General features: G+C 42.6%; 2 protein-coding genes across 3 annotated transcripts in view; both read right to left on the bottom strand.

Moving 5' to 3' along the window:
• Window positions 1–1,106: 1,106 nt before the first annotated feature.
• On the bottom strand, window positions 1,107–2,701 carry rasd1 (RAS, dexamethasone-induced 1). Of its 2 annotated transcripts, none has more exons than XM_044013313.1 (2): window positions 2,323–2,700; window positions 1,107–2,208 (listed from the first exon to the last, which is right to left on the bottom strand). In XM_044013313.1, the coding sequence occupies exons 1-2, from the start codon at window positions 2,591–2,593 to the stop codon at window positions 1,679–1,681; spliced, it is 801 nt and encodes a 266-aa protein (XP_043869248.1). In that variant the 5' UTR covers window positions 2,594–2,700; the 3' UTR covers window positions 1,107–1,678. The 2 variants fall into 2 exon arrangements, with proteins under 2 accessions (XP_043869248.1, XP_043869249.1); XM_044013314.1 differs by having other exon boundaries at window positions 1,531–2,134; window positions 2,323–2,701.
• A 4,192-nt stretch (window positions 2,702–6,893) lies between these two features.
• Window positions 6,894–12,926, bottom strand: part of pemt (phosphatidylethanolamine N-methyltransferase) — a 64,101-nt gene continuing 58,068 nt past the window's right edge. Inside the window, exon 7 of the mRNA XM_044013725.1 lies at window positions 6,894–7,181. Coding sequence (XP_043869660.1) covers window positions 7,127–7,181 — 55 coding nt within the window. The 3' untranslated portion in view covers window positions 6,894–7,126. The remainder of the gene's footprint in view (window positions 7,182–12,926) is intronic.

The following is a 12,926-nucleotide window of genomic DNA, read 5'->3' as shown; positions in this document are numbered from 1 at the left end:
GGGGTGTGCAACCTGCAGCTCCAGAGCTACACGTGGCCCTTCAGCCCTTCTGCAGTGGCTCCTTGTACCTTTGAATGTCATTGTATTTTCTTTCTCTTTTTTCTTATTTAGAGATGAAGGTGATAAATACAAGTGTTTTTATATTTTGTGCATTAAACTGAAAAACTGACCCAAACTGGACCAAACGTGTCCTGTCCATCTTTGGATCCACATATTTACTGTTCATGTCAGGCATGAACTACATAAAAGCATTAAATAGCATTCATGTCCGCAAACAATAGAAGGACTGCAATGAAATGTGTGTTTTTGTCATAAATGCAACAAACTATCATTATTTTGTATATAGTATATCTGTATAAAACACTTATATGTGATATTATCTTCATTTCATGGGTCAAATGGGTTCCGGGTTAGTTTTATTTGTGTGGAGAGGAGGACAAAAATGTCTCTTTTTCATACTTAAAGGTTGCAGATTCCCTGTGCCGACCTGTGTGTGTGTGTGTGTGTGTGTGTGTGTGAAGTGACAGAACATGGGTTCACTTGCTGCTGATAGTGAGGACATGGTTACGTCACACAGAGAGAACTGGACACTTTGTCTCCGGGAGAGAGAAGACAAAAAGAACGGTTGACCTAAGCTGATGCAGAATTAAAAGGGTTTGCTTCAGGGTGAGATTATTAAGTGTGTGATGCAGAAATCTAAAAATCAGAGGCAGCTTTAACATCTTTAACAAACTGCCACTGGGTATTTTTTTATTATTGCCATGTGAGTTTATGGTCATCCTGTGTTGAATCTTCTGTTTTATACATAACATTTTTATCTATTTATTATCTAACACAAGTTGTGGGATTAATAAAGTCATATTCTGCTCTACTCTATGGCAATGTTGACTCCACAATGAGGCTTTAATTTACAAATAAACAGTGATTTGACTCTTTACTCTTTAATCTGCTAAGTTTCTTGAGACACATTTGTCCTTTTTGTAAATATTCTACAACCTAAAAGTCAAGTTTTTTTTCCTCAGGAACAAGAATTAGAAACGAGAAGGAAACAACATATAGTTTTACTTTGTGTTTTTTATTATTGTATTTTCAGAGTTTTTCTCTTCTTTTCTTTGACTTCTTTGCAAAAAGATTCATTGACATTGACAAATAAATATACATTCAAAAAATACTTTGGATTGCAACAATACATTCAAGTGCACAAAGCCATTATATATATATATGTAAAAAATCTATATAAACAAATGTAAACAGCATCATTTTCTTCTTCTCCTTCCACGCTCGCGCCACCTGAGCCATGAGTCTCTTTTCTCTCCTCTGGCATCTTTTTAAAGGCATGACGTCAACAACACACATTTATTTTACGCATCGATGCGCGAGTCTCACAAGGTATGAAGCCACGTCACACTGACAGAAGAAGCTAACATACTTAAAGGCCTCGTGGGCACTACAATGTGTGTGTGTGTGTTTATTTTCAGTGGTTTTGTCGCGGACTCCACAAAGTCAGTGTCCCTTGGAGACGGCGCTGCGCCAGAGCGCACAGCGGCGGCCGCGGCCGCGGCGTCTCCACTCCGCCGCCGTCAGTTCGAGCGCATGCGAACCGCACAGGTCGCGTCAAGGCTCCGTGTTTCTCTCAAAGATCTGCGTCCAGCTTTTTTTTGTTTTTGTTTTGGTCCGCTTAGCTGATCACGCACCTCTCCTTGTCCTTGCCCTGTCCGCCTCCTACCGCCTTCTCTTTAATGTACATGAGGTCGCTGTGCACGCTGGGTCTCCGCGCGCACGGCGTCACCACGCCGTACGCCTCCCCAATGTCCTTCATCTTCTTGTTCTTCAGGGACTTCCTGTGCAGCATGTCGCAGTACTGCACGGACACCTTGCGGTGCAGGTCGGGGCTCATTTCGTGAGGTAGTTTGGCCAAAGTAAACAGAGTCTGAAACATCTTATCCACGTTCTCGTTGCGCTTGGCGGAGATCTCGAAGTAGGCGCACTTGTCGTCGCCGGCCACCAGCTGCTCGATCTCCTGCTGCTGCACCTCGCGGTGGAACTCGCGGTCCCCCTTGTTGCCGCAGATCACCAGCGGCACGTCGATGTTCTCCTTGATCTTGTTCTTCAGGCACGACTTGGTCTCGTAGATCTGCCGCTTGAGCCGCTGCACCTCCTGGAAGGAGTCGCGGTTGTCGAGGCTGAAGACGAGGATGAAGACGTCACCTGGAGGGGGGAAAAAGAAGGATGCAGAGGTGAGTTTATGTCAACTTTGAACTGGACAGTATCATAAACACTCTGTGCGCCTGTGCGTAAAAGTCTGTGTATGTGGATAAGTACCTGTTAGGATGGACAGTCTCCTCATGGCGGGGAAAGGATGGTTCCCTGATGTATCCAGTATGTCCAGCTGGTAAACGTCTCCCTTAATGCTGTACACTTTCCTGTGAAAGTCCTCGATGGTCGGCGTGTACTGCTCCTCGAACCTCCCGTTCAGGAACCGGGACACGATGGCTGTTTTCCCAACTTTGGTGGAACCCAAAATCACCATCCTGTAGCAGTTCTTGGCGGGGATGTCAAAATCACTCTCGGACGGCGACATTTTCTTAATCATGGTTAAAAGCTTGTGCGTAAAAGGCGTTGGATGAGCCCGTTTTTCCCCTCCTTTTGAGATGACTTCTGTGTCGCTGCTGTTGCTGTTTCTGTCTGAGTTGCGGGTCTGGAGGCTGCTATTTAAAGGCGCGCTGGACTCCTCCTCCTCGCGCGCGTCACTGCGGCAGCGCTCAGCCCCTGCGCTTGTCCAGCGGGCGCTGGGAAAGCGGAGCAAAGACGGGTTGCGTCAAACGGCCACTTCTGGCAAAGACAAGGCAGGAGCGCGGGGAATAGACTTTAAAAACAATTCACATGAAGGAAAGACTTCCACTGAAGCAACTTAATACTTGTCTTCCGGTGTTTGGACACTGAGTTGACAGGGAATTTTGGACATTTTCTGAAGATATCACTGATGTTTTTTTTAACACTGGACAATAATAATAATAATAATTGATATTATGTCGTGAAGCAGCTGCAAAACAACATGTTGTCATTTATACAAAAAACAGTAATGTAACAGTGTGTTTGCATTAGAGGATAAAGTGCAGGAGGATGGTGATGCTGAAGTCTGAACCAGAGTGACCAACAGGGGGCACTAAAGGCACAGTTGAATCCACTACAATACTACAATAACCTGTTAGAAAAAATACCAGGAACTGTGCGTGTGTGTTCTTGTATGTGTATCTTTGTGAGGACCAAAACAACTTGCAAACCATAGGGAGGGAGGACATTTTGGCTCGTCCCTTAAAATGACTAGGGTTAGTGTAAGGCATTTAGTTTAGGTCACATGTGTCAAACTGGAGGTCCGGGGGCCACATGTGGCCCTCCAATCGATTACATGTGGCCCGCCCGCCACTGTGCAAGGTGATGGAATAGAGACAGAATATAAGTCTTAATGTATTTGCCGGCAATATTTTTATAATAGTAATAAGATATTCAGTTGTAATCATTGCTTTATTAAATGTATTACACTCAACATGAAAGCTGTTTTAATCACAATTATCCTCGTCATTATTTGCTAAAGTTTCAATTTGATTCTCCGTATTTGTGCATCATGAATATGTTTTTATTGTGAATCATTTTATATCATAACAAGCACTTTTACTTTGCAATTCTGTCTAATATAATAATGAATATCTTATATTGCCCACTGGCTACTAAATAGTTGTTTTTTTCCACTTTTTTTCCTCTATGTTGGCCCCCGCTTGACCAGACTATATGCTCATAGTGAGTGTGTGAACAGCTTTAGGTCCCCACAACATGAGGAATACCTGGAACACACACACACACACGTTTGCGCAGCATTCATAGTGAGGACACTCCTGGACCTTAACTCTAAAACCAAGTCTTAACCCTTAAAAAGGCCATTTTAAGGGGTGACAGAATGTGAGGACGGGCTGAAATGTCCTCACTCCCTATAAATGATGCAGGTTTTTTTTTCGTCCTCACAAAGACACCCATACAAGAACTCACTCACTCTCTCTCGCACACACAGATTTGCATAGATAGTCTTCTTAGGACACTGCATTGACTCCATTAACCGTGAGAACTAAGCTTCTGTATCCTGTAAACCCTAACCCGTGATTGGAGACTTTGACCAATCACAGGGAAGCTCAGGGAAAGAGGGCGGGTCCTATATTTTCCAGTAGTGATAACAACAGCCTTTAATCAACCTAGAAAAATGAATAAAATAAAGTTGAATCATGTTCCTACTCCTGATTTAGGGGCCGTTTCCTCATTATTATCATTCACATTGATTTTGTGTTTAGATGTTCTGTATTTTTAGGGACCGTCAACAAGGAATAAAACAGAGATTGATTCATGTGTTCATGTGGTGGATGGAGCTCAAGACAGACAGCCACCGTCTCAACGACCAACCAACGAGACTCAACAATCAAGTTTAATTCTGTGTTGGTTTTTTTTTTGTGTGTTGTCACTCAGGCCTCTCAGCGGAGGCAAAATCACCATGGCGACATACAAACAGCAGTCAGCTCGCTACAACAGATGAGTCACGGTTCCTAAAGGATCACCACAGGAACAAAAGCACAGCTGCAGTGTCCAGCGCCGGATCGTCTTACATCGGTCAGCGGAGCTAAACCATCATGTTTGTGTTTGATCAGTGACAGTGATTATTGATTATCAATGCAGGGGGGAGGAGGGGGTTCAATTATCACATCATTCATGTCATCATCCACACACAGTTTGTCATGCGTGAATGTCGCAGCTGTCAAATACGGTAAAGAGTAAAGAGCCGGTGACGCATCAATTAATGAGCTGATGCCGGTCAACCAGTGCAAAACCAACTTCAGTCCCTCTGAAGTCTGACGTGAGGACATCAGTGACAGCGTGGCTTCACCGCTGTCACTGATGTCAACAGTGTTGGAATGTGACAGAGCGTGAGACACTGGGCCTTGTCCAAAGTGAGGCGTCAATTTAGTTATATGACGTGTCTTTTCAATAATCTTCTGTCTCCTTGTGGTTGTGAAGTCTGACTTTGTGGTTATAAAGTGTCTCTTTGTGGTTTTTCTGTGTCTCTATGTGCTTATTGGCACATTTTTGCAGTTATTTTGTGTCTCTTTGTGGTTGTAAAGTGTTTCTTTGTGGTTGTTTTGTGTCTCCTTGTGGTAGTAAAGTCTTTCTTTATGGTTGTTTAGTAAAGTCTTTCTTTATGGTTGTTTAGTGTCTCTTTGTGGTTGTAAAGTGTCTTTGTGGTTGTAAAGTGTTTCTTTGTGGTTGTTTTGTGTCTCCTTGTGGTAGTAAAGTCTTTCTTTATGGTTGTTTAGTGTCTCTTTGTGGTTGTTTTGTGTCTCTTTGTGGTTGTAAAGTGTTTTTTTGTGGTTGTAAAGTGTTTTTTGTGGTTGTAAAGTGTTTTTTTGTGGTTGTTTTGTGTCTCCTTGTGGTTGCAAAGTGTCTCCTTGAGGTTTTTCTGTGTCTCTGGGATTCTTTTGTGTCTCTCTTTGGTCATACAATTTCTTTGTCTTTCTGTGCATCTTTGCAATTGTCTAGTGTCTCTATGTGTTGATTTTGGGTAAATATTAACACTTTCATACAGAGACACTGGTCAGCAGTGCTGTGACCATGAGGTCTGTTTACATATCCATCCATGTTATTGGAGTCAGTAAGTTTCTTTCTCTGATTAAGACAAACATGATCCGAAAACCCCCCCAGAACACGCATTGTCTGCTGGGTCAAGTCGTTGCATCACAGGGTCAATGTACTGCACTGCTCAGCCGATTCATGGCTTATATGTACTGTACACACACACACACACACACAAGTGTTTCCTGAGGCTTCCTGCTCTGACAACAAGACTGTCTGTGTCCCATGACTCAGTCACCTGTTTAAATGCTGTTTTTTTAAAAAAAGAAAAAAAAAGAAACGTAGGTCAATGAAGTCTTTCATGAAGGGAAAAGCACACATGAGTAATATGTTCTCATCACTTCAGTGTAAAAATGTACTTTCACCAGTTGGTTACTCAAGGTAACCCTTGACAGACAAAAACATCATGAACTGTGCAGCGATGTATAATTACGATGACGAGGGGTCAGCGGTGGGTGAGGTGAAAAATGGTCCAAATCATGGTCGCCTTGGCGATGGTAAACATTTCTACGTGACCTTCAATCAGCGTTCCCCGCTTTGTTTCATCACAATGATCACACAGCAACGATGAGGCAGAACAGGAAATGTACATACGCCACTTTTTTTCCGCCCACATTTTCAGAAACTGTTATTAGGAGGAACTTATTTACCTGTGACACCTCAAAAAGTGTCATGGGCTCAGTTCCTGTCTTTTATTTTGTTAAAGGTCTTGGTTTCCTGTGTAGTGTTCTTGCTTTAAACGAGCCGCTGCAAAAGTTCCTGCGGTGGAAAAGATGAATGTAGATGAAGCCACCAGGGGGCGACTCCACTGGCTAAAAAACTGAATGGAAGTCCACGGGAAAATGATCGTCAACGTCTTATTTGAGAACATTGTCCAAAGCAATTAATGGTCTCAAACGCTAGTTTCAGGTCTTCTCCAATAGAATAAGACGTCACTTTTGTACGTTATATCCCCGTTTAAGAGGTAAATACACTACAGAGCACATGATTGACAGCTCGTATTGTCCAATAGGAGCCTGGCTGACGACTGGGAATTTGTAACTGTAAAAAAATGGACATGGAGGCAGTAAAATCACGAACACGACGGGAGGACTTTTATACCGAGGGTTATGGGTTAGGGTTAGAATCCACAGTTTTACTACAGGCAACTTCCAGTGTTGTAGGGGCGGAGCTTTGAGGAGAGTAGATTCAAAACAGACAAAATAAAGACGTAAAATAAACACTTGAATGTGTATTTTTTTTTAATAACACACGACAGACATCTGAAAATTATTGTTCACGTGCATGTGGTTTAAAAAAAAAAAAAAAAGTAAAAAGCTGCAGTTATGTCCTTTGTGTCCACACAGGCAGCTGGGGAGAAATGTCTTTCAGTCCGTCCCTCTGTCCGTGTGTCCATCCACTTGACAGGATGGGAATCCTCGGCCAAAACCAGGAGCAGGAAGCGCCTGCGAGGCGATTACTCGAGCTTGCAGCGCGGACTCCGCTCCTCGTAGATGTGTTCAGTGAACGGTCTGTAAATACAACGGAACAAATTTATAAGGGGACAATAAATGTCCGTACCACTCTGTGCCAGGAGCATGTGTGTGTGTGTGTGTGTGTGTGTGATGGAGCGTGACTGAGCTTTATGTGTGTGTGTGTGTATATGATAGGAAGATTCATCCACTCGGTTGCACGTGAATGCACATGGGACTTAAAACCTGCGACTTATAGAACGACCACCTGTGCCGGTAAACAGTGGCTCTCTGCTCCCGAGGTGCATTCGAGGAAACCTGGGAATTATCAGCCCTGAGAGGGGGAAAAAAGGGACAGTCTGTCTAAATCCAGACGCTTTACGTTTTCTACAGTTAGCCGGATATCGTGACGTATCGCTATATGATTGTCATGTGATGTATTGATTATCACAGAATCGCTGTATCGCGATTTTATTGGTATCGTGGACCGTGCGTCGCACATCGTATCGCGAGGCTCTAACGTCCCTAACTCTCACAACATGTTTACTCTGTGTCCATTAATCTGGACGATGTCAACACATTCCATTCAAAAGTGCAGTGTGTAAAAATTGTGATGTTATAGCTGAATAACCTTCACTTCATTCTTCTGTTCTGTTCCAAGTCTGTTGGAGAACATGTGTACTGTAGCCTTCAGTTACAACTCAAAAGATGTTTACTTTGTCCACCGTGAGCTACTGCAAGAACATAATGTTAAATGTTAAATATAAAAGGCTCATTCTTTCTGCCAAATGAACATTACGTTATCTATATTATACACACTGGGACTTAATGCCGGGTTCGACACACAGATGGTCCTCCTCACAAAAGAGAGAAAAGCAGGGAAGAACACGAAGGAAGGAAGGAAGGAAGGAAGGTTGGTGGCTGACACGTACGGGAACAAATGTGAAGGTGACAAATTCAGAAAATCAGTGAAAAGAAAAATACTGGATAAAAGCAAAATATAGAACACATGTGCTCTGATTTCTATAAATAGGAATCGTGAGTAAGTCCGATCTTGCATAAATGTAGACACACCCGAGGTCAAGTGTGAAGGTCACGACACACACAATCACACACAAACCATTTGCCTTGATTTGCTTTGACGTTTCATTTCGTGTCGGCGTCACCGTAGCAACCGTTTCAGCTGTAATTTAAGGTCTGGCATACAGACATAGGACATGGTTACCCTCTGAAACCAGGGGTAACGTGTGTGTGTGTGTGTGTGTGTGTGTGTGTCTTCCATCTCCTCTTTTCAAAGAAAGCCAAATAAGTCTGTTCAAACGAGCAAACCAAAACTCCTTAAATCTTAAAACCTAATCTTACCTAGAAAAAGAAAACAGAAGTGACTCACTGAAAACAGGAGGAAAGAAAGTGAAAATGCCTCTTTTTTCCTACTTCTGCAACTAATTTTGCCCAAAACATCACCACAATTATAATGATTTATCTTCAATAAACTCTTAAAAACTCTCTCAAAGCAAAGAATCTACTTACTGTAGCTTCTAAAATTAACTTATATTAACACTTAACCCACACAGCAACAGGAATGATCTAATCTAACACACACAAACACACACAAAGACGACACGAGCACGTTAAACACCAAAACTACTGAATCATAATTGAAGTCATGCCATGCTGACACGGTGTAAACATTCATTAAAACATAACTGATCGCTGTCTCAGTTTGCTGTGCATTCCCGGGATTTGTCAGTAGACGCGAAGGCAATAAAAATCATGATTTGGTGTCATCTTTCGCCGCCGCCTCGCGCACACACGCACACACACACACACACACACACACACACCTGCTTTACCTACACTACAGTCCCAGACGCTCGCCTCTCATCGCCTAGTTTAACTAAATGAGATCATTCAGCATCTTTCCGCCGCAGGACGAAAGGGGATAAAAATAGCCGATGAACCGCTTTCCTCGCAGTCGCTCGCAGTGTGTGGTAAAATGTGACACCTGCCCCTCTCTCTATTCACAGGTTCTGGCTAAATTGCCATAGTGGGGCACGAGCGCTGCTGGAAATCACCTGAAGTGATGAGCGGTCACGTTGGCAGCAACGCCGGGTTAATGTGTGACACACGCGGGGGTAGAGTGTGTGTGTGTGTGTGTGTGTCGCTGCTCTTTTCTGCGTTCACGTCCAAATGAGGCCTGGTCTGGTTTCCCGCTCGTGCGGTCAATGAGACGGCGTCTGAATCCTGTCCTCACACTTTACTGACTCATGTGTGATGATTCATGAAGCGGAGGGAGATGCCGGTGAAATGATATGAATAAAATAAGCATGTTAGGCCTCGGGTCCCAGATTAGGAAAGGATGTTAAAGAGTTTGTCAGGTGTAATGTGCTGCTGTGTGTGTGTGTGTGTGTGCGCTTAAGTCATATAAATGTACGTCAGCCAATTTTTCCATCATCAACTTCTTCGTGCTACAGTTTATTTGATCTGTTCTCCTTCTTAAAGCTGTAGTGCGTGACCTTTGGTGTTTTCTTAATGACGTTATTTAGGCCTGAATGTGTTGGAAAAAAAAAATGATTGGGATATGATTCGCAATATTAAAGGAAATGGTCATTCTTACACGATTATTTTCATTTTCAATTTGAAAAAACATATTTCAAACGATCTGTGAGAGACAAAGACGTTCTCTACAGTCTGTAGAATAGATCAAGACAATAATTCATCTAAAAATCATACTTTGACACACATTTTGTCTTTCATATATACTGTGCTGACATTTTATTTCAATAAAATCGGCTCTCATGTTGTTCTGTTACTCTGTCAGGCAATACTATCAGACCTGACAGTTTGTGTGTTTACAGCGGCAGAGCGGGCGCAAGAATATGGAATTAGATTTGTGTCAAATCACACAAATTACTAAACTAAAATATCGATTTAATCGTTCAAAAAATATTATATTTTATTTGTGCGAAAATACCGTTTTTGTTTGCTCTGACTCTTTTGCGCCGAGGAAGCTGCCTGCTGATTGGCTACTGAGTTTTGAAGTTACAGCTCAATGGACAGGAAGTAGTCGCCGTCCGCCTGGAATTCGTTCCCCAAGCTTTGTCGGAGTTCCAGACGGACAGCAACAAACTTATGTACGACGTGAAGTTCTTATACTAATTGTTGTTTATAAGCCGTAAATGAGCTATTGTGTGAATGGAATGAAGTGTGACGGAAAATGTGCTGTATGAACGTGTGACTGAGACCATTCGCCACACACACACACACACACACACACACACACACACACACACACACACACACACACACACACACACACACACACGCACGCACACGCACACACATTCTTGTACTTGCTGCGAACTGAGGACAGGGTTAAAGTGTGTGTGAGTGAGGACCAGCATTCCCACTTCAAACATCAAGACAAAAATACCATTTCTGGACAGTAGGTGTCACCCCAAACCTATACATCCCTTGAGATTCAGTAAAAAATAAAGATTCAGAATAAAGATTTCCAAAGGCAATGTGAGGACCAGATTATTATTGAGTGTAAACATAGTCTCAAAGTGTTTCAGAGGGCAATATTAACCAGTATTATATTTAATCTGGGATTATTGAGGGCAGAAATAAGGAATTTTCACCCAAAATAGCTGCTAAATATTCTGACACTTCCTTATTTAGGGATAAATTAAGAGCCATATTATGCAATTATGCAATGTTAAATTTTCAAAAAATAGACCACCATTTTTTATTATGAATTAAATTAGACGAAGAGTCTTTGATGTTAGATTGTTAAATCTCAAACTGCAGTGTCATGCTGGTCAAAGAAGAACGTTTAAACCAGACTTTTTTGGAACAAGAAGCCCCACATGCAACTTTATTGTAAAGTTGTTTACTCACCAACATACAGAACATGTAAACTAGCCACAGAACAACAAAAAATTAAAATAAATGATTAAGCCTTTAAAAGCCAAGGATTCTCGTCGATTTCCTTTTCGACCATGTCTTTGATGTTTTGCCAAGTCCTGTTGTTCAGAACAGGAGACTCTTTTCCAATGCATCTGAGACAGTCTTTCTCCCCTGGTATTCTTCTGGCAGATATAAACTTTGTCATCCTTCGGAGGATTGCAGTCCTTTCCTCGTCAGTCCAGGGTATTGTGGACACTTTTGTAACTAGAAATGAGAGATAGATCAGAATATAGGAAAATCAGTTGATAAATTGAGTGTTTTCTGAAATTTTTTGGATATAATGATAAAGAATTTATGGCTGGGATATAAAAGCTCTATAATCTGGCACCTCAGGTAAGTTCTGTAATCATTAATTCTACATTTTTTTTAAAAAGGTTGGAGGAATATATCTTATTGACTTCCTGGGAAGCTCAGCGGAGCAGTGAATCTGTCATTGGTTGCTGCCGTTTTACACATTTTTAGCAGCATTATTATTGTTAAAGGGGACATATTATGCAAAATCAACTTTTTAACCATTTCAATACTTATATTTGGGACTCTGGAGGCCCTACCAGTCACCATAGTGTGGAAAAAGAATACTCAGTCATGTTTTCGTGGTCCCCCTTAGTGTAAGTATAGAAGATAAAACACTCGATGTTGAATTCCCTGCGCTTATGACGACAGCATGCGCATTTCACCACGAATGTTACCACCCACCAGTAAGTTTACTTGGAGAGCTCCACCTTAGCTCCACCTTGTCCCTATAAAATGCGAGAGTGCAGTCGAGGGAGGAAGAGCGGTGTTATGTCAACGCAGAGGGACAAGTGTGCTGTTGGTGGCTGCACAGTGGAGCACAGTGTTTTACAGAGGATTTTATATATGAAGCTAATGTGCCGGATAAAGTCAGCAAACGTGTGTTCGCACCACTTCACATCAGACTGCGGCCAGCGGTCGCCGTATTTAGTCAGCGACCGTATTTCACCGACGTACAAACACACACATTTTTAAGAAAAGGTCACATAGAGGTCATAACTGACCATTCTGACACGTCCTAATTAAAAATATTTGTTCAGTACGTCCTCCATGACCGGAGCACAGACTCAGTCTGATACAGTCACATGCAGCAGCTGGTGATCAGCGGTGCTGCACTCTCTGTGAAAATCAGTTAAAAAGACATAGGGACAGGGACCGCTGGCGATCAGCGATCTGCCTAAACTGCCGCTGTATGTGGCGATCAGCGGTGGCGAGGTCTCCGGAGCATACAGTCACATACAGCGGCAGTATTCAGCTCACCGTGCGCCGCTGGCGATCAGCGGTGGCGGTCAGCTGTGCTGTCCCTAATTGTTTTTAACTAATTTACAGTTCGGCACTGTTCGGCTCGATCCTTATGTAGAACGTCTCTTCCTGTGACGGAACTCTGGCTGTTTTCTGCGCACGCTGCCATGTTGATATTGTCAGAGAACTAGTGGAGGGTGGGGGAGGGAACAGCATCTGAGCAAGTGAGCGCTGTAACAAGGACAAATCAGAAACCCCCTGGAAGAAGTGGGTGTGTGTTTGCTGTGTCTCATTTGCATGTAAAGGGACCATGCACGAAAACCGAGCGTTCTGAAAGGGGCGGGTTTAGCAGGGTTATTGAACTGCTATGATGCTTCATCCTTATGGTATTTTGACCAAAGCATGTCACTGACATGTTCATTAGGACACCAGGGAACTATTTTAATGGGGGAAATAGGGTATAATATGTCCACTTTAAGATGATTGTGTCTAATAGTAATTTATTGTTATTTCAGACTGACAGCTGGAATGTGAAGCTTTTCTGACACAGAATATTTCGTGTCCTGATGAGACACATTTTAC

Source organism: Solea senegalensis, linkage group LG18, assembly GCF_019176455.1.
Source record: "Solea senegalensis isolate Sse05_10M linkage group LG18, IFAPA_SoseM_1, whole genome shotgun sequence".
NCBI classification, from domain to species: domain Eukaryota; kingdom Metazoa; phylum Chordata; class Actinopteri; order Pleuronectiformes; family Soleidae; genus Solea; species Solea senegalensis.
The sequence above is the reverse complement of the archived record's forward strand: the minus strand, read 5'-3'. Positions and strand labels throughout refer to the sequence as shown.